Below are 25,559 nucleotides of genomic sequence, written 5' to 3'. Positions count from 1 at the left end.
ACGAAGGCCATGAAGGTTGACTTGAATATGTGGCTTGAATTTTTCAAAAATTACAATGGAATTTCAGTTTTTTACGACCGGAACTGGTCAGCAAATGCTGATCATCAACTGTTTAGTGATAGCGCCGGAGGTTTTGGGTTTGGCGTTTACTTTCAAGGTCGGTGGTGTAGCGCTGCATGGCCAGACGCATGGAAGAAATGCGGCATAACAGATGAAATTACTGTACTGGAACTTTTCCCAATCTTTGTATCTTTACATATCTGGGGTGAACACCTCAAAAACAAGAAAATTGTCTTTAATTGCGACTATCAGGCGGTTGTTCACATTTTAAATTCAATGACCTCCAAATCGGAACGCGTAATGGCCCTTGTGCGCGCTATAACAATACGCTGCCTTAAACATAACATGTTGATAAAAGCAGAGCACGTGCCTGGAACAAAAAATGATATTTGTGACGCATTGTCTCGATTTCAGTGGTGCCGATTCCGACGTTTGGCCCCAGAAGCAAGTGTCGAGCCTTGTCCGGTACCAAGCCAACTTTGGGACGTATTCAATCAAGAATCCCATTTTTACTGAAGGGAAGTGTGGCTCCAAATACAATGAAAACATATGAAACATCATTGTCGGCTTTTCAGGCCTTTTGTCTGAAATACTCGACACCATTCTATTTACCATTTCATTCCAAGCAAGTGTCTCTTTTCATTTCATACTGTTTTGAAATTGGGTGTGCTGCATCTACCATTTGTACATACATTGCTGGTATTAGCTTTTTTCATAAAATTAACGGTTTTCCCGATCCAACAGCGTCATTTTTAGTTAGAAAACTACTTGAGGGATGTCGTAGACTGAGAAAAAGTACAGATGCCAGATGCCCAATAACTTTTTCCATACTTAAAAGAGTGGTAGATATTCTACCCGCCATTTGTAAAGATAACTATGAACAGTGCTTATTTCAAGCTTTGTACGTTTTGGCTTTTTTCGGTCTCTTCCGAGTTAGTGAATTAGTGTATACTAGCGCTAATTCCCAACAAAGGACTTTGATGATTGGTGATATTCGCTTCATTCAAAATAATTCGGCAGTCCAAGTTACTATTAGACAATCAAAAGCATCTCAGATTGGTTCGCCAACCATTTTAAGTATGCCATGCGAAAAGAACGAGCAATATTGTCCAGTCTGCCTCTTACGTCATTTCTGTTTGATACGGCCTGGCCACACTAACTTACTGTTCGTTCACAGGGACGGCGCACCGGTTCTAAGGTCTCAGTTCACGGGCGTTTTAGCGAAAGCTATTGCCTATGCAGGTTTACCCAGCAGTCATTACAGGTCCCATAGTTTTCGGATAGGCCGTGCCACACAACTCGCATGCGACGGCGTACCAATGGAAGTTATTCAACGGTTAGGGCGTTGGAGGTCACAGGCGTATAAAACTTACATAAGGGCATAACGTGCAGGATTTCTAATTAATGTTGCTAATCAACCTGATTAACGCAATGTCAATATAATTATGCTATCAACAGTACCTTGAATGTGATCGGATCTAACTGCAGCCAATACGGTACCTCAGTAGATCATGCGAAACGCGTTTTCTAATTAATATTGCTGATCAACTTGATTAACGCAATTTCAATATAATTATGCTATCAACAGTACCTTGAATATGACCAGATCTAACTGCAGCCAATACGGTACCTCAGTAGATCATGCGAAACGCGTTTAATATTCAAGCTAGTTACGGATCGTGTTAGTTTTTCCTTTCTTTACCTTCAATTTTTATCTATTTATTTATTCATTTTTGTCTACAGATATCTGGGTCATATCAGATTCAATCTTGTTTTGGGCTGGCGTACGTGCGGCGAACACTGGTAAAGACAACCTTAAGCTGCCGCAAGATCTTTCCATTGGTTGGTTTGGCGTTAGAGGAATGAAGTGGGAGCACTTTCATAGAGAAATCCAGCGCCGAATGCTACAATACAAAAATCCTAGGTTAATACTTCTAAATCTTGGGGGAAATGACCTTGCATCTGCTAGCATTTATAGTTTGCGCCGGACTATTTCGCGTGAAATTACCTATCTGTTTTCAACATTCCAGTCTACCGTAATTGTGTGGTTAGATATATTGCAACGTAGAGTTTGGCGAGCACGTGCAAAAGAAGCAAATAAGACAATGGAAAATAAACGTCGTCGTATCAATCTTATAGGTCATAGGGAAGTTGCCAGAAATAGCCGAGGAAGGTTTTTCCATGTTGATATTGATTACAAAACGGCGGGCTTCTTTCGCCCAGACGGAATTCATTTATCGGACGTGGGTCTGGAATTTACCCTAGACAAAATTAGAGACACTCTTATAGAATACTTAGGCTAGAATTTGGGGAATTTTTTCTCGAAAAATTTGTGGCGGAAATTCTAGCTTCAGAGGTGTATTATTGATCTTCAGTTAATCAAAATTCATTTACACTTATAATTAAGTGTTTCAAGTATTATCATTTATCGTATTAAAGTAAAAATATTTTAAGCTTCCCCTGTTGTTACGTAAAAACAAAATTCAAAATTCTAATCTTGTTTATTAATTCGGCAAAATACAAGGCCTTGAGTTTCCCCCGTGCATATTTGGTGTCTCTCAAGTGAGCCTTGATGTTTGGCTAACATTTTGGTTAGTGCTGTAGGTCGGGCATAGTGTAGCACATTAGTGCATGGTGTAGCACGTTAGTGCAGGGTGTATGGTGTCGCACGTTAGTGCATGGTGTAGCACGTTAGTGCATGATGTATGGTGTCGCACGTTTGTGCATGGTGTATGGTGTCGCACGTTTGTGCATGGTGTAGCACGGGTGCATGGTGTTGCACGTTGGTGCGTGGTGTAGCACATTAGTGCGTGGTGTAACACGTTAGTGCGTGGTGTAGCACGTTAGTGCATGTTATTACCTAAGATAGCACGTTAGTGCGTGATATGGACCGGTATGTTACGTAACACTGGGGAGAGCTTTTAATATTTTAATATTTTCAAATTCCCTACGATATTTAACATCCGAAGCTGGATTTTCCGATTTTTCGTGTCAGTCAGTTATGCCTTAATGGTACCATCGCGACTTTGACTTAGCGGCCTTATATCTCCACATTTATATCACATAAGGATCTGATCTAACTGCTGCCTAAATGGAACCTCAGTAGATCATATTATCCCACATTTACATCACAGCACATGAATATTTTATTTCACGGAATATAGACTTATAAAGACATAAGACGTAAAGACATTTAAGGATTTGATCTAACTGCTGCCTAAATGGTACCACAGTAGATCATATTATTCTTCATGATATCGAGCTTGAAATATTACTATAATATTATTCGTGCCTATGTATGTATAAATAAACAGTTATAATAATATATGAAGTTCAGAAAAAAAAAATGTTGTTGATTATCTAGTATATTGTTATGCGTTGATACGCCGCCAATAGTTTGCGGCCCCTGTTTGTCCCCTTTTAAGATAAAGCAACTGATTCGCTAGTTAAGTTGTGGTCTAATTCACAAGCCGATGGCATCGGGGCTCGAACCCAGTGAAAGGTCGTACGCCCGTGTGGTGTTACAAAAGCATGAGTCTTAAAATAATTATTTTCAACGATAAATGAAGTATGAAGGATGTCGTTGTGTGCTAAAATCGATATTCCCAGCTCCCGACTAAAAATAGAATGGCGAGTTAGAAATGGCAATCATCCATCAATGTATTCATCCATGTACATTGTATAGATTAAAATCATGACTCTTAAATAAGACAGAAGTTTGGGGGTCCCCAGGTCCGCCCCAGACCTTGACTTTTGGATCGGACCGGGTGGCCGTTGTGGAGGGGGTTGTCCCCCACCCGGCACGGGTGGCCGCCATTCGGGGAAAACTCTTGTTTGGGAGGAACCCGGGGTGAGGTGTGAGGCGGGGGTGGCCTGAAATGCTTACAGCAGTTAATAGGAGGACCCTACGGGACCTTGACTTTGGGACGGGACCGGGTGGCCGTTGTAGAGGGTGACGGTGTATGGGGGGCCAGCATAGCGGCTACCCCGGGAAAACTCTTGTTTACCCGCGAGCGGGTCTCGAACTTGGTCCGAGGCCGTTTTTGGAAATTTTCACTTTTTTCAGTTTGGGCACCCCCAGGTCCGCCCCAGACCTTGACTTTTGGATCGGACCGGGTGGCCGTTGTGGAGGGGGTTGTCCCCCACCCGGCACGGGTGGCCGCCATTCGGGGAAAACTCTTGTTTGGGAGGAACCCGGGGTGAGGTGTGAGGCGGGGGTGGCCTGAAATGCTTACAGCAGTTAATAGGAGGACCCTACGGGATCTTGACTTTGGGACGGGACCGGGTGGCCGTTGTAGAGGGTGACGGTGTATGGGGGGCCAGCATAGCGGCTACCCCGGGAAAACTCTTGTTTACCCGCGAGCGGGTCTCGAACTTGGTCCGAGGCCGTTTTTGGAAATTTTCACTTTTTTCAGTTTGGGCACCCCCAGGTCCGCCCCAGACCTTGACTTTTGGATCGGACCGGGTGGCCGTTGTGGAGGGGTTGTCCCCCACCCGGCACGGGTGGCCGCCATTCGGGGAAAACTCTTGTTTGGAGGAATCCGGGGTGAGGTGTGAGGCGGGGGTGGCCTGAATGCTTACAGCAGTTAATAGGAGGACCTAAGGGACCTTGACTTTGGACGGGACGGGTGGCCGTTGTAGAGGGTGACGGTGTATGGGGGGCCAGCATAGCGGCTACCCCGGGAAAACTCTTGTTTACCGCGAGCGGGTCTCGAACTTGGTCCGAGGCCGTTATTGGAAATTTTCACTTTTTTCAGTTTGGGCACCCCAGGTCCGCCCCAGACCTTGACTTTTGGATCGGATGGCCGTTGTGGAGGGGGTTGTCCCCCACCCGGCACGGGTGGCCGCCATTCGGGGAAAACTCTTGTTTGGGAGGAACCCGGGGTGAGGTGTGAGGCGGGGGGTGGCCTGAAATGCTTACAGCAGTTAATAGGAGGACCCTACGGGACCTTGACTTTGGGACGGGACCGGGTGGCCGTTGTAGAGGGTGACGGTGTATGGGGGGGCCAGCATAGCGGCTACCCCGGGAAAACTCTTGTTTACCCGCGAGCGGGTCTCGAACTTGGTCCGAGGCCGTTTTTGGAAATTTTCACTTTTTTCAGTTTGGGCACCCCCAGGTCCGCCCCAGACCTTGACTTTTGGATCGGACCGGGTGGCCGTTGTGGAGGGGGTTGTCCCCCACCCGGCACGGGTGGCCGCCATTCGGGGAAAACTCTTGTTTGGGAGGAACCCGGGGTGAGGTGTGAGGCGGGGGGTGGCCTGAAATGCTTACAGCAGTTAATAGGAGGACCCTACGGGACCTTGACTTTGGGACGGGACCGGGTGGCCGTTGTAGAGGGTGACGGTGTATGGGGGGGCCAGCATAGCGGCTACCCCGGGAAAACTCTTGTTTACCCGTGAGCGGGTCTCGAACTTGGTCCGAGGCCGTTTTTGGAAATTTTCACTTTTTTCAGTTTGGGCACCCCCAGGTCCGCCCCAGACCTTGACTTTTGGATCGGACCGGGTGGCCGTTGTGGAGGGGGTTGTCCCCCACCCGGCACGGGTGGCCGCCATTCGGGGAAAACTCTTGTTTGGGAGGAACCCGGGGTGAGGTGTGAGGCGGGGGTGGCCTGAAATGCTTACAGCAGTTAATAGGAGGACCCTACGGGACCTTGACTTTGGGACGGGACCGGGTGGCCGTTGTAGAGGGTGACGGTGTATGGGGGGCCAGCATAGCGGCTACCCCGGGAAAACTCTTGTTTACCCGCGAGCGGGTCTCGAACTTGGTCCGAGGCCGTTTTTGGAAATTTTCACTTTTTTCAGTTTGGGCACCCCCAGGTCCGCCCCAGACCTTGACTTTTGGATCGGACCGGGTGGCCGTTGTGGAGGGGGTTGTCCCCCACCCGGCACGGGTGGCCGCCATTCGGGGAAAACTCTTGTTTGGGAGGAACCCGGGGTGAGGTGGGGCTATGTTTCCAAGGAGAAATCTTGTTTTTAGGAACTCGAGGCTGAATGCGACTTGAGTGGTTTTCTTTCATCAGTAGATACACCAGAAATATATAAGAAACTGTTAAATTGCTCCCGTTAGCTGTAACAGGAGCCTTGTTTTTTTGCTGTCATAATCATTCTACTGCAAGCAGTAAGAGGAGCCTTGTAAACATGTAATCGCTGGTAGTTTCTTGTAAAATAACTGGTATACTGGTCTTATAAACCATTTGACTGCTGCCAGTAACACATAGAAAACTGCTTTCTTTCGTCATTTGACTCATTTCACTGCTGGAAGTGACATGCTCTCGTAGACCACTCTGCTGACAGAAACATAAATGAGACTTGTAAACCATTTAACTGCTGGTATTACATAGTTTACAGGAGAATTTAAGGGTGAATGGGAAATTTTCTATAGGGCAAAACTTTTTCCTACGGGCAGAATTTCTTTAAACTTTGTATACTGACTGAGAATCAAGTTTATAACGAAAAAATGTATTAAAGATCATAGGTACCCTGACTTGATCCTGAATTTTCTGCCTTTGAATGTCGGTTTCAAGGGCAGATAATTCATGATAGAAATATATTAAGAACGCTTTAATGATCTTTAAACGATACGCGAGAAGGGTAGGTTTTACGGCCTATTATACATCTGAAGGAATCTTGTAAAACTGATTTTAATAACACAATTTAACTGCTGGCAGTATTATATGTAGGACACTGACAAAATAAATACCTTATGTCATTCTCATCATCTGGTAATACAGCTTGATTAACTGTTATAATTGTTGGCAGTAGTAGCAGTTTACTGGTGTTAACAAACACGATCAATTGCTGTAACTGGTGATAGTTAACTACGACAAGCAATCAACTGCTGTAACTGCTGGCAGTAGGAGCAGTTAACTGCTGCTACTGCCAGCAGTTACAGCAGTTAACTGCTCCTACTGCTGCTACTGCTGTACTGCCAACTTCACGCCGATCAGACATCGAATAGACCTTTAGAATGAAGCAATCCTAAATGAAAATATCCGTTAAAGTATAGATACAGGTATGTTGTAAAAGAAGGCGAAAATGCCTAAATGCGTTTAGCATAAGTGTGTGTTCTAAAAACAGGCTTCATTCACTTGCAGCATTCTAAATCTAATGAAAATTTCAATTGGTACTACATTTTTTCGAGGTCTTTTTACATGTCATTTATTACCACGAGAGACATAGATATTGAACTTATTGGTTTTGAGTTAGCAATTTAGTCAAATAATATCCCTACTTTTTGACATGAACAAGATCTGTACGCAAATTTCAAAGAACGTGTAAGATCTGTATGCAGATAACATTTGTAAAACCGTTTAAATTTTGACATGTTATTTTATGTACATTTGCAGACATGTATTAATGACGCATTTTGTTTAGAGGTTGTTTAGCGGTGGTAGGGTGGTAGGCACAGGGGAAAACTGTTTTTGCAATTTGAACAGAACTAAAGTAAAACAATAGCGGTTTGTTTTGTGTTGTAATTACCATAACTTTTCAAATATCTGAAAAAAAGTAAAATGTGAAATTATCAAAGGACAGTTCGTTCTCGAGACGAAGAACTTAATGAAGACAATAAAAAGAAACGTCATAAGATTTATATTTTGGACAATTTACGTTTATTTTCTTGTGGCAAAAACGACATAGAAACACATGTTTCCTAACTAAAATCATGCACAGCGAAAATATATCTGTCAGTCGATATTGTGACCTAGAATTATCTTAGTGTTGCTGGTAAATATCAAACTTACCATGTACAAATAATAACCTAGTAACTGCCGGCGCACAATTTGCTGCACGAGGCGAAGATTGCACGGGTGATGTATATACCTGCCGAATTACTTTTCGGGTTTATGTAAACCCGATTGACGAAATAATTGGTAAAATGTGTCCCCATAAAGTTGTATTTTATTGCCGTTTAAGGTTAATGTTTCCGCCTGATTTTTCTTCAGCCATTTTTACGTTTAAAATGTGATTGTATGTATACAAACGCTTTACACTACAAGCTCACCTTGCCCGCCAGCTTAGCTCAATAAGGAGAGCGCAGATATACGGATCTCGGGGTCGTGAGTTCGAGCCGCTCGGAGTCATATGTTCTCCGTGATGATTTGATAAAAGACTTTGTGTCTGAAATCATTCGTCCTCCACTTGATGTGGGGAAGCTGGTAGTTACTTGCGGAGAACAGGTTTGTACTGGTACAGAATCCAGGAACACTGGTAAGGTAAACTGCCCGCCGTTACATGACTGAAATACAGTTGAATCACGGCGTCAAACCCGAAACAAAGAAAAAGCTCACCTTGATGTAACAGAAGAAATACATATACTGTCGCTGAGATTCCACATAAAACAACACATTTTCCCTCCTTTTTCTTGGACCATATGTAGCAGCACCTCGAAAATTGTTGAAAGCGCTTGAAATAAATGAAAGTAAGACATTTATATTTTTATTTAATCATATCTTATTGCTTCTGAACACATGATAATGCACAGCAAATACACATAATGGGTAACAAAAGCAAATGGATTGGGCTACAAGTTATTAAAACATTAGAATTCAGCCCTCCTCAAGTACGTAGCATTAATGGCAAATGAAAATGAACGAGTGTATAAGCTAAATTTATCATTTCTTAACGATGTCTTGATGTAGTTCATTAGTAAACTGCGTTGATACTAACGTAAGCTTGAAAATTTTATTGAAAAAGGAACAGTACATATGTTACTTATTGAAATAACACAAGAACTTAGCAAAATACATCATTTTATCTTTAAAGAGAACCATCTGCCTGTTTTTTAAACTAAAGTCGTAGCTTACATTACGTCAGTACTAGATCTAGTACTATTCAGATTTTTTAAAGTTCATATTATAACTAACCATGACGAAATATGTAGTAACATCCAGTCCGGAATGCAAAATATATCCTATTGAAAATCTATAATATTGCCTTTTTACATATCCAAGGTTCTGTAATATAGATCAATTAAATATCATTTGGGTTTTTTTTTTCTCACAGTAGCCTGACTAAATTGTAATGACTAATGACTAATGATCGATCCTTCATTATTTGTATTTATACCGGTAGTTAGTATTACATTTCAAAATTTGTAAATAGTACGGAAGAGCATTAGTGCCATTAGTGCCAGGTGTGTGTCATTTATTAATTCGTACTTTCAAGATACTGACTCGAAATTTCGATTCGGTAACTTGCCTTTTTTTTTTATCCGCAAAATTTGAAATTATCGGAAAGTTAAGAAATAACCGTTAAATGTTACACCACCGTTAAATGTCACACCACTGCTAAATGTCACAACCGCCGTTATATGTCGCAAGGTTGGCGTTAAATGATGCAATCACCCCTAAATGTCGCAAAATTATCTGCCGTTATATGTCTCTTAACTCTTACTGTCGCAATAATTTGTCCACCGTTACATGTCGCAACACAAACTCTTAATGTCGCACAACAAAAAAAGAATTACTAAGGTAAGTTGAAAAGTCATTACAACTATATTCATGATATTGCATCCAATAATTTTGAACCCAGATAAGATAAGGTGTGTGTGTGTTCATTAATGCATTGTGAGGACCACGGGAAGAACTGTTCCTTACTGCATGTTTATTTTTCAATAGTGGCTTGCCGCACATACGTTATTGATTTGATGGTTAAAGACGCGGTACTCGCCACAGTACTAAAATCATTTCAGGTCTAAACTACAGAATCCAACGGAGTCCTGTTTAGCTTATGCGCGTCTTGTCGCCCGTCCATCTTTATCGATCGTCATGCCGCGCGTCATTTCGTTATGTCGCGCGTTATATCGAAATCGTGCGTCGATTAAAAAAAATGGACGATCAACTCACAACACGAAGCACAACAGTGCACCACGACGCTCGACATACTACTAGTATACGACGGATGACAAAAAAATAATTGTAACATGTGCTGGACTTCTTTTAACCAAAGACCGATATTTGAATGAGAATGTTTGGTTTACTGAGTGAGGGTATCCAGTTACTGTAATGTTACTTTTGTTTCCATTCGTTGCTCCCTGGGGTCTTTTATCTATAAAGTTATGATTATTAATATAAAACAGATCATATGTGTAGACTTTATAGTTCCTTGTGTTACGTTACCATGACAATGAAATTTAACAGTCGAATTGTTATTAAAAGATGAAAATGTTGGATTTTGTGTTTTTTGATCGAAATAAGGTATCGTGCACTCAAGATAAGGTTTCGAGTACTCGAGAACATATGTCGTTTGAACGAGATAAGATGTCGTGCGCTCGAGATGAAATATCGAGTTCTTAAATGGCAAAAAAAAAATAATAGAATACTCTTATATGTAAGGTATTTTTAATATTGAAAATATAATTCAATATAATATGATCCAATTATCGAGCACATAAAGTAGCGTGTATTAAATAAAGTCTTCAATTATTGGACACACATTTAGAAGTTTGTACCAAATATGTCTTCGATTATTGAACGCATATACAGTAATGTATCAAATATGTCTTCGATTATTGGACATATAAATATAGTTAAAAACAAAGTCTGTGCGATAATTACTTTTAATGATAAATTTCAAAGAAAGCTATTAATCTATTGATGTTAACTCCTAAAAGAAGATGCATAGTCCTTATTCCACTAATGTAATGTTTATGGATTCCACAGATTTAAAACTACAGCTTAAAAGTTGAGCATACATCTGTAGAGTCTCTGTTGAGACTGGTGAAAATCACAACTGAAAATATGCACAAAATGATAAAAAGGATTCCTATTGAATGCTCAGATTCTTCTTAGAGCCTTCAGCTTATGCTTAAGAATGTCTGAGATCACTTCTTAAAGTGGCATTATGCGCATCTTACAGCACGTAGTGTGTTTTTGGTGAATGTTTTATAAAAGCAAGTTTTCGGTTGCTGTGCATTTAAATGTGTTTAATTAACAATAATGCCGCATAAGTATTGAAAGTGATGCTTTAGAAATGAAGAAATCGGACTAATAAAAATTAGTTCATTTCTTCAGTCTTGTACGCAATGATCTCCCTTACCTATAAGTAGAGATTTCTGAGGTTGAAGGGAAGCAACTCCTGCAAGCAGTTTGACTTTTCTTAAAAAGACTGCAAAATAAGAAAAGTCATATTTAAAAAGTTATTATTTCGTAATGGTAACAGGAAGAGTTTGGTATACTGGGTTAAAAACTATAATTTCCTCCACCCTTTTTACACACATATCTATTTGTGCTGTATTTTTACTTGAAAAATGCGTATAATTCCACTTTAACTTAACTGGCCTCTTGCAGTTCTGAAATAACACGCAGAAACTACCATGAATATCTAAAGTAAAATTCTGAGTCTCTAATCTAATGCTTTACTTGTAAAGGTTTAAATTTTTTGTAAGACTTCTTAGTTATCTTTCATAACTGCCCTCTTTATGCCATCTTGACAAATGATCAGAAAAAAGATTTTGCGATGATGTTACGTGCTGAGCCCTTAATTCAAACTCATTTACTCCCATGTCAAAAGTTATCTCTCTTAAGCAATTCTGAGTAAACTGGCATTTTGTTTCCTCTGTATTAATAGCTATGCAGGCTGAAGAACTGTCACAGAAAACTACGATACGTCGATGTCTAAAATGTTTACCCAGATATACAAACAAACCATTCAAGCTAACATCTCAGTTGCTCCTGTGTAACTTTTGTTCTAGAATCTTACTTGGAAGTATTGAATGAAAATAATTCCCCTTCCAAATACCGCCTATTCCATCTAAACAAGCGTCCGAGGAGAAAACCCATCGGGTTCTGACCAAGCTCCTAAGTTCATTAATAAAACGCTGTTGTACACCGGTAAAAATTCGTTCTATAACAGACTGAAGATCTTTTTTAACCTGCTCTGGTAAAATGGTATAACTTGAAAAACAGAACTGTTGACGTAACCAGTTTAATAAACGGTTGATAAATATCCTGCTAGGTTTGACACATGCACCAACAAAATTGAGTTTACCTAACAATGACAGAATATCTTCTCAAGTTGCCATGTCTTTGTTTAACCAAGAAGATATAAACTTCCTAATTTCATTCAATCTTTCAGGGACGATTTCCATGGTCATTGACAATGTGTAAAATAAAACACCTAAGAATGACATAACTTCAGATTGTGGGCAACTCTCATTTTCAGCTTCTGCGATACCTTCACCTAATGTCAAATAAGCAAACTCAGCATGTTCTTTACGTTCTACAAATTTTCTTGTTGATATGACCAAACAAAAAAAGAAGAAGAAAAAAAAAGCAGTAATCGGTGAAATTAGAAATTCTTTTTAAATCAATATCAATAACCAATGAGATAATCTGAGTGCATAAAATGCCGATGAAATAATGTGGTATGACTTTCTTTGGTGACGTTAGTTCACCATATACATAGCCACAGAAATTGCTTTCGCATGTTATGCCGTAAGTAGATTAGATAAGTAGAAGGCCTTGATTATTTCTTAATTATATCCTAATTCGCTATAGCCCGGCTTATAAATCGTAAAATTTTACCGAACCTTGCAAACTTTAGTAGAGACTTAAGATAGTACATTTCTTAGAGAACAATACCAGATGTCAATTTCTGGATATGGAACACTCGAATCAGTCAACGATGAAAGCCTGGGCTAACCGTTTATGACGTCATCACTAGGGTATTTGAATTCGTAAAAATAATTAGGTTATGTTCAGCAACGTATAAAATTTTATTGCCCTCTTCTAAATTTCTAATAATCTGGTGACAAAACAATTGGGTTATGTAGAGCTTCTCAAAGTTACATTATTCTAAGAAATATTAAAGAAAGGTTACTTTGTGAATAATTTGTATGAAAAGGGATAAATTATTTACAACGACGCATCACAAAATCGTAAACCTTACATTCTGTTTTCAAACAAAGACAAACTTTCAATACAATAGTGTCATAAAAAAGAGGAAACATGTGTTTATAATTAGATTATATCGATTTAGAATTCTTCCAACTATAAATGCCTTTTCTGGTCATTTTAAATTTGTCTACACATACGGGAGAGATGCCTCATTTTTATGTTGTGTATTTCTTTCTTGTGGATACTAATCATAGATCGTATTTTGTAATAATCAATACATACGTAGATCTTAATTCGAATTAAGAACTTCTCTATACTTTTTCAGCGATATGTCACTTGATATAACATAATGGAGAATAATGTAGATAATTTCACGACTATTTCACAACAGAGCTAGGCTAAGGGATGGCATATAAAATATTAAGAAAAGCAGATCCTTTCTAATTGTTAAAAAGTCAAGGAAGGTATATAAAACTGTAAGAAGAAATATTCCCTTAAAGAATACTTGTAGGAATATTTCAGAGAGATTTTATTTGTATCGCGATATTGCATACAACAGTAAACTGTATGACAACATGCACTTACCAAATCTTCTAGCGTAATACTTAGACTTTTTCAAATACCTTTCAAATAACTACATGCACATTTTTTACTCATTTATAAAAGTATATTGTTAATAAAATGTCAAAATTACAGTTAATTGAAATATGCATATCACTATTTATTCCCATCAATTTCATTTAAGTATCTAGCTCATATTATCTTATTGTTTATTGGATTCATTTAAAACATTTGTTTAGAACTCCATTTTTAAAGGTGGCATGTGAGAGCTGAACATTTGCGTATGTTTGAAACGATTTCCTTATTGAATTTTATTGTTTGGGGGTGTTTTTATGTCAGAGATACATTATTTTATTATATAAATAATGAGAAAAAAAGTATGATTGCTTAGATGTTTTTCTTATAATGTGGCTACTTGTATCTAACCTATTTATATCCCGGTTAATTGATATACTATGCTAGTCTGTCGTGTGAATGTAGACAATATATTTACAAATGTACTTTTACATAGGTTTCAAAGTCAACAAAGTACATTACTATTTGACGACTATTTGACAGACTACCTTATTAGTGTATGTTAAATTTGCTTCTGCATTGTAAACGATATACCTATGTAAATTGCTTTGACGTTACGTAAAGGTGGAACAATTGCGGTATAGTAAATGTGTATGTTACCGGATGTGACCAATGGGAAAACTGCATTGTGACACGACAGTAAAACGTTTGCTGCAGGATCCCGAGAAGTATAACTACCCAAATGTGAACTACTAAACCACAGACTGTCTCTTAATGATAGGGAATGTAAGGTGGATATAAGCACTTTTACACCACTTAGTACTCTTAAATGATTGCATTTGGTGAATGACAGAAGTTAATTGGCTTTTCCAAAACGGGGCTACAAATATCACAACGTTTGGATGTACGATTGCTTACAGACGTCGCGTCGTCATTCTTTTAATTACACTGGACATTAGTCATAAGACACTTTCATGATGATGCATGCTGGTATAAATATATACCGTAAGTTGAAAAGTTTATCGTAAAAAAACGTTTAAGTAATGCAAAACTGAATCTAATCAGTGTAAACAATGTTAAAGAAAGACCAAACAAAAATATATGTTAAGCAGTTTCCATTTTGGTATATACTACACTAAACACTTAAAACACGTAAAAATTATACTCAAATGAACAATAGTAAGTCGCGATTTATTTCTTAAGTAATCAAACTGTGTTTATATCTGACAAATGAATATTCTTGTTTTGAAATAAAATTGACATTAGAATATGATTTAATCACACAAAGCATAAAAAAGTCTTACAGAGTAATTATTGACCTATCATCCCAAAGGTCTATGACCATAGTGTAAATAAAAATCAGCTCAGAAAAAAAAAAATATTCGGTCACAATCTGTGTTGGCTTATAGTTTGATTTGTTATCTGAATATCAATCTTTTATTACGTTAGTTTGCAAAAATATACAGAATGGTACACACATCATGACGTTACAAAGAGTAAAATAGCTTTGTTAGATTTATAGATACATTTCACTTAAAATATTACACCCAATGTCTTTATAAAAATCACATTGTTAAAAATATCGCATTTTAGTAAGATATATTAAACACATTTTGGTTATATTCCTACACATTTGAGCTCTGAACAGTGATAAATTAGGTGAAAAACAACTCGAAGTCCTTATTTATTTTTATTCTTACAAGGTCATTGAAATGTTTTGATAAAATTTTGCTGGGCTTCATTTATCCAAGTAATAATGAACTGGACGTCCTGCGACCATTTCACGTCATATTGGACTTCATAATGCTCTCTTACCGGTCCGCGCGTCAACCGTTGTTTATCGCAGAGAAAAACCTTGTCTAAAATAGCGTGCACTAAGGTGACGTCACATAGTACTGGCACCATTGTGACGTCATAAACTTTATAAATAATGTCAGGAAATACCCAGATCTTTTTGTCTCCACGATCTATTTTGAAAGTGATAGGCAAGAAAAATGATCTAACATGTCTGCCTGTGTAAGACAGCTGTTTTCCCAACCCTCGGGACAACATGAATAAAAAGCCTCGCTAAGCCCGGTTTTCCATTCCACACTGTCCCTCTGGTAGGGAAAACCCCGTCTTACACAGGCAGGCATGTAAGATCCTTATATTCTAACACGATCCAATTCATTTTCCGAGCTGAATATTGTGTATTTTTATAGTACTAGTACGACTTGGTGAAAACATGAACGATATAATAAAGTTTGTATTTTCCTATGAATGATTCCACTCAATTATTGTTTTGTGACCACGAACCTTTTAATCTAAATACTTAAGTGACTGGATACTTGTAACCCAATATAATAACACATTTATCACAGTAATGCGACAAATATGCACAATCTATTTCCATCTACCGATTACCTCCCTTTTATTTGCGTTAACTGACGTTTATTCAGAAAAATGATATACTCAGTCGCGGATAATGTCACAAAAGTGTAAAAAGTGTTGTCTAACGGGTTTTGTATTAAAAAAATGAATATTTATATTACACACATTTTACGGTAATTTTGATAAAAAAGGAAGGATCGATAGCTGTATATAAACCGCAATGAATATTTTTGTCTTATTTCTGAAATATATTATTTATTTATATTATTTCAATTTTTCATTCCTACAAAGATAAATTATATAACAAATTTGTCAGGTTTCAATAAAATATGTAACTGCTATATAAGAGCATTTTTATCAAAATAACGGATCGTTGTGCATGAATAAACTTGAAAGCAAGCAAACATGCATTTGCTACTATAAATAGAAAGATATTAACACAAAACACTTAAATCCCAAAAATCTCAAAAATATCCTTTATATGAGTTATCTGCCCCTGACAAGAGAAGGTGCGAAAAGTCAGTGTTCCATATCCAGATTTGTTTTTGACATAACCTTAAATCTTTTTATGTTCCTGGCTTGTCTCTACTAAAAAGTGCAAGATCGAATGACTTATAAGCTTAGCTACTACGCTCAAACAAACAAACAAATATATCCCATAATCAAAGAGAATCAACAGGAGCAAAAAGAAATAAATTCATAAATTAACACATTTAGGCTTTGTTATCCTCACTGCCATAGTATAACACTCAACAAGGGCCATATAAACTATCAATTCATTTTCAGATTTCTGCGTTATGAATATACTTTCCGGGTCATTATGCTGCGAGGCACCTACTCAGCCCTACTTTACTTAGTCGTGGGAAGGGGGAGTATGGAGAAACTAAGTTTCAAGACCAGTCACCTTCTTCTTATGCCCTGACACCCATTTCCCAAAATTTATTGCCGAAAAAATACATCAATCAAAATTATTTTACGCATGAAATAATTATACATCCTACACCTTAATACCTTTGAAATACGGCAATTCCTCGATTTCTTTAAACCTAGGATACACATATGTAATAAATACTCATAACCAGCATTAATGGTAAATTCTCTTTTAAATATTGCTGTTGAAGAAAAATGTTGTAAGCATTATATTGATTTCTAGACCAAGGTTATTGTAGCCATCTGTTGCATGTTTACAAGCTGCATGTTGCATTTTAATATAGCAATCGTTCTTGCCATGAACATTGCTTTTCAAAACTTACAATTTCCGTGAAATGCATCTCTACATCCTTGGAAATCAAGTAAATAATGATACAGAGACAAAAGACTTGTAACAGATGTTTAGGCTGAAATATATATAAAATCTAAGTTTACGAAACGATAATAAAGGAAAAGTGTAAACGACATTAGTAATTATAAATATTTGTAATTGAAGAATAAAATAAGAATTTATTGAAATAACATCTTTATCTTTTGTTTTCAAATTGTGCATAAGTCAAAGTTTGTCCTCAGCAGTCTAATCAGTTCCTATGCTGTTTAGAGTATTTATTGCAAGGTGATTTGCATATATTCCGTTGTAACACGTATGCACACATTCAGAGCTATTTTTAAATAATAGCTTCAGTTATTTTGGGAGCTGCGGCAATTTTATCTCCGTATTTGGTCATGAATTTCTTCAGTAGTAATTGATGATGTCAGCGACTATAACGTATAATCGACTCACATTTTCGTCAGGGAGTTTGGTTCAAACAGCCGTCCGAAAAACCCTCCCCACCCTCCACTGGCCGTTGTAGTATTCTCTTGAAAATCATGTACTATGTGAATGTCAGTCATAAGCAATGTCTAAGCTTGAATTTAGAATTTTAGCTGAGGCGGAATTCGAGTCTCCAATACCAAACTGACTACCAGCGTCATTAGAACAATTGAGCTTTTGCTTTGCTTAAAGTGGACGCCATTATACAGCTATTTGTCTTGGCTCGGTATCCCGATGAGAACGGAACCGTGGCCAGTCACATGCCAGAACTTAACTAACTTTATTTTGAAAAATTAAGTTTATAAATCATAGATCTATTTAATTTGGTGTTTTTATTTGCTGCATAAATTGTTTTGTAAATGCTAATAAATGTTAAATGTTTTTACCTTGTCTTGTCTTGTTACATTAAGCTCACATGACCAGTTAAAAGAGTTAGTATGTTACCACTGATCTATAGCTGAAACGAAATGTTTAATTTTGGACGTAAAAGTCACATGGTCTTGATGGAGATTTTGATGTGATTTGCTGAGCCAGGATCGAACTTGAACTTGAGTCTAATATATTGGGTTATTTTCCGTTAAAGTTTGTTTTGGTACACTGCAGGCATCAATAATAAGTGTACTTTATTTAAAAACTGAATGATATTCTCTGGGACTTCTTGCAAATTCATGAATCGCGCTTGCGATACTTTTGATTGATTGGCAAGAAGCCTTTCGGTGTGGTTCATGCCCATATAAACGCAAAAATATAGCATTCAATTTTACGACAGTTTGCTACAAAAATAACTTATTTGCTTTCCAGGAGTATCAGAAAATCAAAATAAATGTCAAGATATCGATTTTTTTAGTCACAGTCAAAAAGACCCACCCACGTTCTACTATAATTTGCCTTCCGATAAAATGCAGTTCCTGGTTTTTATTTAAGATATGTTTAACTCCACTGATAATTTTTTACAGTCGTATCATTCAATTGTGATCTTTGATGTCAGAAAAATTTGTTAAAGCTATAATTAAATGTTCTTTTTGAAAGTTTTGGCATCTAATTTTGAAAGAATTTTTGGAACGAGGCCATTTTGTTCATGTTTTTTGTGAAGGACGTCAGATTACGCTTGCAGTCTCGCAGAAAGGGTCGTCATTGATATTATTACTAAAATGTGTAACGCTGTGTCTTTCCATAGTAAAATGTATAGTGAATGCAAATTTTGTATACAACAAATAAGTTTGGAAAAAGAACTCATGTTCCTTAATTTGTGAATAACAAATTTCGTCTTGAATAAAAAAAACAGCCAAAAAGAAAATAAAAACGTTCACATAAAAAAAAACTAAAAAGCAGTTAAGAAAACATGCCTAGTCCAAGTCCTTCAAAAATGCCAGCCCCCATTCCTCTCCGATTTGTAACGTGCATAAACTTGTATACAATGTATACCTTTCTTTACCTTCCAAGCCGTTTGTGGGTATTTTGTTCAAAACTGAGGAAGCATAGTTTTGGTGAGAAAAGTCACCAGAAGCCACCCTTTCTCTTGGTTTGCGCTAAAATTTCCAAAGGGGATGCTCCCCGGACCCCGCCGGAGGAGGGGATTCATCTCCCCTACACACTTCCCTTGAGTATAACCTAAACTGAATTCGCTACGCCCCTGTGAAAATTAAATTTGCACCAAGTTAAACAAGCTGAACCTATAACACCAGCAAATCATGATAGTTAATTTAAAATTCATTGATACTTCTTTATTTTTCAGAATACAGAAAAGTTGTAACTGTAGGAGATTCCGTAATAATAAAATTGTCACCGTTGGAGGAAGTCAAAGTTTACGCATTCCTTGGCGCAACAATTCGAAAATAACAGTATCTTATAAATACTAGAAGAATTCCTTCGTCGCATTTTGTTTATTTGATGATTCATGTTGGTGCCAATAACATGGTAAAAGGGTTCTTTGTTTCATAGACGTATTCAGGTATGGTGAATCGTACAATAGCACCCAAAATCCACATCATTATTTCTTCTATACTCCCTGGACCAGTGGACCGTAAAACAACTGATGAAAGAATAAGAGAATTTAATTCTAAAATTGAAAAAAGTTTTGTTAGTGGATCTTGGTGTAAAGTTTATCAAATCTTACAGACGTTTTTGCTATACAAGGCTCAAAGTTCAATTTAAAAGTAAATTTCAATCTACACTTAGGTCGTGTTGTAACGGATATATACAGCAATTGTTTCAAAATGATGATGTTCTGCTCTCAAATATTTGCGACTTCATAACCTCAGAAATCCCAGGAAATGCCCAGAAAAGCCAGAAATATCCCACAAAAGGCCCAGAAGACATGAAAACAACCCTTTGTATACCAGTTACGCTTTCTAATAAATTATAACATTAGCCTTATCAACTAGGTTGCCTAGACCCAAGAGAATTATTGAGCTGCATGTTGACATACAAACTGACCTAAGTGAACCACAGCATTCTGCAGAAAGTAGCAGAGATTTACTGCAATGAAATGCTCCGTTGTCCCTACTGTTACGTAAAAGCCAAAGTCAGGAAAATCAATCTCTAATAAAACTTTAAAGACCTTGGAATCAGATCATACCAAAAACTATCTAACAATTGTGTGGTAGCTATTCTCAAAATCGGGGCGATAATAGTTTCAACAAATTGACAATAGGAAGAACGGAGCACTGAATGCCTCTTAGAATTGCACAGATTTGCTCCAACAATGACATCATTTGATGGCATCGGATGGATTCAATGTACGCACGAAATATGGTTTAACATGTTGAGATAATGGAACTGAATTATTGGTTGTAATTATAATAAACTAATACAGAAAATTTTCAATATGACTAAAGTAACATGCCGATAACAGGCGCAGCGCTGCTTATATGGATCTCAACGTTCTGGAGTACTACCATGATAAAATATGTATTGACCTGCAGACTGTGTATGACGGACTTAGGGAAAGACTTTGGACACACAACTTACATAGCATTCCAATACTGTGAACCAACGAAATTAAATTACATTTAATCAATATGACCTATACGTTTTAAAAACCGGTACCATCAAGAGAGACAATGTAAATTCTATAAGGGTTAAGAGATTGAAGATACAAATAATACCAAATATAATTCGGTCAGATTTAGCAAATCTGCCACTATTTTAAATGATAACGATTTCATACAGCTATCGCTTATTTACATGTTATTACCAGTGATAATGTCAGTGTCAGTAATTATCATGATTATTATTCATTTTGTCATACAGTGTCCTATAATAAAATAGAGTTTCATTCAAGTGATTTTGTTAAGTACCCACGATGATAATGTGAACAATTTACGTGACAGAGTTAGACCAGTAGTTGTGTAATTCACCGTTCCCAGTTCAATATATTGCAGTGTGGTTCATCATTTCGCAATCAATAAATTGCCATGTGATCCACAAGTCCGCCATCAACATAGGGTCTGAGTCTTTATATCACTGTACATTTGTATTTGCATTGTAATGGTCTCCACAACTCCGCCATCAACATATTGTCCGTTCCTTTTATCACTGTATTTGCATTTTAGTGCTCTCCACAATGCCCCCATCAACATATTGTCTGTGCCTTTATATCACTGTAATTGCATTGTAATGCGCTCCACAATTCCGCCATCAACATAGGGTATGTGCCTTTATATCACTGTACTTGCATTGTAACGCGTCCCACAACTCCGTCATCAACACTTGACTGAATGTAACGATTTATGACGTAAAACCAACCATGACACGCTCGCAAACTATATTCAAAATCATGCATGAATTAAGAGGCACAGAGGTCGGAGTATTTTGCTTCACTTTTCCATTGTTTGTATGTGAAAATATGCCACATTTCTTCTTGCTGCAACTAAGCTTACTTCCATGTATTTGTTTTGCAGAGCCTATTGTCACACTGAAGATTTTTCTTACTTTATACGGCTTATGTCAAGCGACAACTTTCAAGCCACATACACACCTGACATAAATCAAGCACAACCCTGGTACCATCTACGTCCGCATGTTAAACACCCACAGCGATTTTGTAACCCATGACGATGAGCAGGAAGTGACTTAATTTCAATCTTTATCATCTGATGATTAGATCTGGGTTTTTTTTTGAGTAAGTAGTAAAAAATGGTAAGTTGGAAAAAAAAACAAGAGTACTTCCAGGTTGTGCTAATAAAATTATGTCGAACTTAACAATATCTGCTTTCAGGTGTTATGGAATAATTGCGTAGGTTTAGAGTTATAACCAAACAGTTCAAAATCATCTTTGTACACCACAGTAAGATTCTGCAGCATTTCAGCAGGAATAGACTCATAGAACTGATTGTAAAATGATTTTTTTAATTTTCGGCGACGTTTTTTGGTAGATGCATTTCTTGCAGTACGTGCCATGTGTAGGAAGTCTGAATAGCTCAGTTCTTCTACCCCTTTAGCAGTCATTTCTAAATCATGATTACCAATTAGACCCCGTATCTGAAGTTTTTGCCATGATCTGTTTAGCGCTTCTAGCGGGGTCATACATTTCAACATGTCAGAACGGAACGCTGTGTGAAAGGGCTGATATGTTGTATCTTGGATGGCGTCATCTGCAGCCATTTCACTTCCATTTAAAGTCAAAATTTGTTCTGTTTCAGATAAATTCAACTGACGGACCAACTCGATGGAATCAGCAGCAAATGTTTCCATCTTTCCGACAAAGTCGTATTTTATATGACAAGGTTTAGAAACCTCTGTCAAAGTGGCAAAGTGCAAATCATGGCCGACACCAACCCGTCTCCTGCTCTTCCGGCGATTTCGGCTCCCTGACCCACCTCCAAGTGCAAATATCACATATTTGATATATTCTTTGAATGTCAGGTCATGTCCACATAAAAGGCTTTTCTGGGAGGGGTTTGCTCTGGAATGTTTTATGGCGGGAATTCCTATTAATTTCCAGTAGACAGGATTTGGCGCTAAAAGCTTATCCACATACCCCGACAATAAGCGATCATATGGATTTCTGACAAATAAAAACCTTTTAGTTCCTAATCCATTATAAACATTTCCGTATTCTCCATCAAACTGTTCCAAGAAACTTATTTTGTAAGGATTTGCTACATTTGTGAAGCGTTTCAACGTTTTCATCATAAAAAGTCTTTTTAAGAAAGTTGTTCCCGCCTTCCAGATGGGACACAATTGTACAACGCCATCCGTTGTTGAATATTTTAAGCTTAAATGAACGTTGGCTGCTTTGTAGTCATGTCCACGTATGTTACATAGCCTCTGTAGTTGCTTTGCACGGTTGTAGCCCAGTGTGCTCTGATAAGTAAATAAATTTATATATTTCATAAGACATCCGTCTGCACAATGTCGATATACCGTTACTTATAAGAAAATTGGAAATTATAGCCAGGTTAGTGAAAATAAATGTCAATCATGATGTTCAGCTGGCGTCTTGACGTCTGTTTATTATTATAAAAATCCCACAGTGAAACTCTAGGAGTTACGCATGTATTTTACAGCTAATACATTAAGAACTTTCATGACTGATTCTTAGAGGTTATCATACCGGGCTGGTGTGCCTTAAGGCGATATTGGCATACTAGGAGAGGTATTGGCCCGAAGGCTTTAGCCCGAGGGCTAATACCGGTCTAGTATGCCAATATCGCCTTAAGGCACACTAGTCCTGTTTTATAACCTTTTTATTGCATATGTTCCACTACACTATTAAAGTGAAAACGACATTAAAATAATGTCATGTTGTACAGCGTCCTTGAAAGTTCATTTATTATATACGTTACTGTAAATAGTAACAAAAAAGCCGTTAAAAACGGTCATTACGGCCGCTGTTGACGAATCCATAATGGCGCAGTGCGTCTCACGCGCCATAATCATAATGGCCTCGAGTAACGGGAACGTCAGCGCGTTCTGACGCTGACGTCATGTAGCAACATCATTATGGCGGGTGAAAGGGTGCCGAATCATTTTCAGATCGATTGTCAGAAAATGATGGCACTGTTGATGAAATAATCAATACAAATGATGCTTAGGCCCCATAAGTTTGTAGAAAAGATATGTAAAATGAAAATAACAAGATGAGTATGAAACGAGGGTATATAATAAAAAGGTCAATAAACGGCTGGTTGTGCCTTCTAGCCATAATGGCACACCTAGTTTCATAATGGCCCTCGGGCTAAAGCCCTCAGGCAATTATGACACTAGGTGTGCCATTATGGCAAGAAGGCACAACCAAGCCGTATATTAACCTCTTATTAATGTGCGGGAACGTCAACGTTTTCTGACGACACTGACGTCATTTCCTTTCAAATATTTGTTTTAAATTCATGAATTTTAGTACCGTAGTAAGATAAAAGAAGAAGCTAGCAAAATTATGTATTCATACCATGTATTCTTTTGTAAAATAAATGTAAGTTGGTATATACTTGACATTCTGCCAGTGGAAAACAGCCGGAAGTGTACCTGATATGGATTTTTGGCACACCCGGAAGTGTGCCTGATATCGATATCAGACACACCAGCTCATACGAACGCCAATATCGGCCTAACGCTGCTCATATACGTTTAAATTCAGTGCAATTTTGTTACTACATTTAGTAACATATGCAATAAAGCGAATCTAATGTCTTAGCGTACACAAATACGAGAGCTATAGAGAATCTGTCATTGGTCTTCGGTTAAGATCAGAAAATCCCAACCTGAGGGCGCACCGCTCAAATCTTTAACGAGGCTGTGCCGAGTTTAAGACTTGAGCGGTGCGCCCGAGGGTTGGGATTTCCGATCTTCGCCGAACACCAATGATGGATTCTATTCCTCACTTACCACAACAGAAACAATAAAAACAAGCATGAAAATATGAAACTCCGTAAGACGTCCGTAAGCAGAAGTGACGTCATGACATTTCAATGACGCACAATAACAAAGTTCCGCTTTAGTTTTATCGTTTGTAGCGTAACGGTACGTTCTTATCATAAAGTAATGAATTTAGAGTCGAGAAATACACTATAAGGAACTGAGAGAAAAGATAAAGGTACCTGATTTTTAATTATTTTACATAAATAACATGTATATTCAGTGCATGAAGTAGTCCGTCACAGGAGTGTGGGATAACCCATGTGAGATAAGATTTTCCAGCATTTCTAAAAATAGAGATTTTTCTGTCCGATAAGTGAGAAAAGTTTTTTTTAGTTACGTCAAAACAGTCTTCTTGGTTAAAGGCTACAAGGACACAGATTCATTAATGAACGCAGCCGTCTCTTCGAAAGCAAAATAGTGTATAAATAACAACAGCAAAACAAACAAATACATGAACATAGTTGGGCACCAAAATGGAACGGTCAGTGGCAAGCCTCTGACCCCTCCAAGATGCCAGAACCTCAAATGAGGAACAAAAACACTATTTTCTTTAAGGCAATTCCTTTAAGACTATTTTCCTTACCAATTTTAGCTTAAAAATCTCAGTTAATGACCGCATTTTTTCTGACCGCGATGTAAAGCATATCTTTGTTTCAGTCCTATTATTTTATAAAATTACACTGCGAATTTTATAATGAAGTCAAAAAAACATACAACTGGCCCTTGAAAATGAAATATTTACAATTACATAACACTTACACGAGTTTCTGGATGATACAGTTTAATATCATTATCACTGACGAAATCTGAAATTGATAGAAACAAACATTAGCTTGCTCAGATAGTTATCAGGAGACACAGAAAATGTTGTTTTATAATAAATATTAAATTAGTAATAAATATGTTTGCAACAATGTACAGTCAGTGTGCTGTGACAATCTGCACTGAAGTTGGGTCGGCATTATGGAATTTTAATTTGCAGTTAAATTAAACATTCTTTCTGTTGTTGAGATTCTAAATTCTCCCGTGGCTTTTGCGCTAATTATAATGTCCTTCACAGATATGAGGAGATAAGCAAGTACAGGAAAGAACTTTAAAGCGGTCATCTTATT

At 37.7% G+C, this 25,559-nt stretch overlaps 2 protein-coding genes and 1 long non-coding RNA gene across 4 annotated transcripts in view; 1 reads left to right on the top strand and 2 right to left on the bottom strand.

Moving 5' to 3' along the window:
- LOC123564202 (uncharacterized) overlaps positions 1-17,001 on the bottom strand; it is a 26,129-nt gene extending 9,128 nt beyond the window's left edge. The window contains exons 1-2 of one of the 2 annotated variants that reach the window (XM_045357580.2): positions 16,854-17,001; positions 8,349-8,463 (exon numbers count right to left, since the gene is read on the bottom strand). In XM_045357580.2, the coding sequence (XP_045213515.2) occupies positions 8,349-8,463; positions 16,854-16,901 (163 nt within the window). In that variant the 5' untranslated portion in view covers positions 16,902-17,001. Of the gene's footprint in view, positions 1-8,348; positions 8,464-8,924; positions 9,422-16,853 lie in introns of those variants that run through there. The other variant, XM_045357581.2, reaches the window with a different exon arrangement.
- LOC123564205 (uncharacterized) overlaps positions 1-20,925 on the top strand; it is a 22,991-nt gene extending 2,066 nt beyond the window's left edge. Inside the window, exon 2 of the long non-coding RNA XR_008369870.1 lies at positions 19,322-20,925. This is a non-coding gene — a long non-coding RNA (uncharacterized LOC123564205). The remainder of the gene's footprint in view (positions 1-19,321) is intronic.
- LOC123564204 (uncharacterized) lies at positions 20,685-25,559 on the bottom strand. The gene is made up of 2 exons (XM_045357582.2): positions 25,207-25,559; positions 20,685-22,893 (listed from the first exon to the last, which is right to left on the bottom strand). The coding sequence occupies exon 2, from the start codon at positions 22,720-22,722 to the stop codon at positions 21,802-21,804; it is 921 nt and encodes a 306-aa protein (XP_045213517.2). The 5' UTR covers positions 22,723-22,893; positions 25,207-25,559; the 3' UTR covers positions 20,685-21,801.

This window comes from Mercenaria mercenaria, chromosome 2 (genome assembly GCF_021730395.1).
Source record: "Mercenaria mercenaria strain notata chromosome 2, MADL_Memer_1, whole genome shotgun sequence".
Lineage (NCBI taxonomy): Eukaryota > Metazoa > Mollusca > Bivalvia > Venerida > Veneridae > Mercenaria > Mercenaria mercenaria.
Note: the sequence above shows the minus strand (reverse complement) of the source record. Positions and strands in the feature narration are given on the sequence as shown.

Bases quoted from the DNA above. Each gene is read 5' to 3' on its own strand.
- LOC123564204 (XM_045357582.2), bottom strand. From the start codon at position 22,722: ATGATGAAAACGTTGAAACGCTTCACAAATGTAGCAAATCCTTACAAA.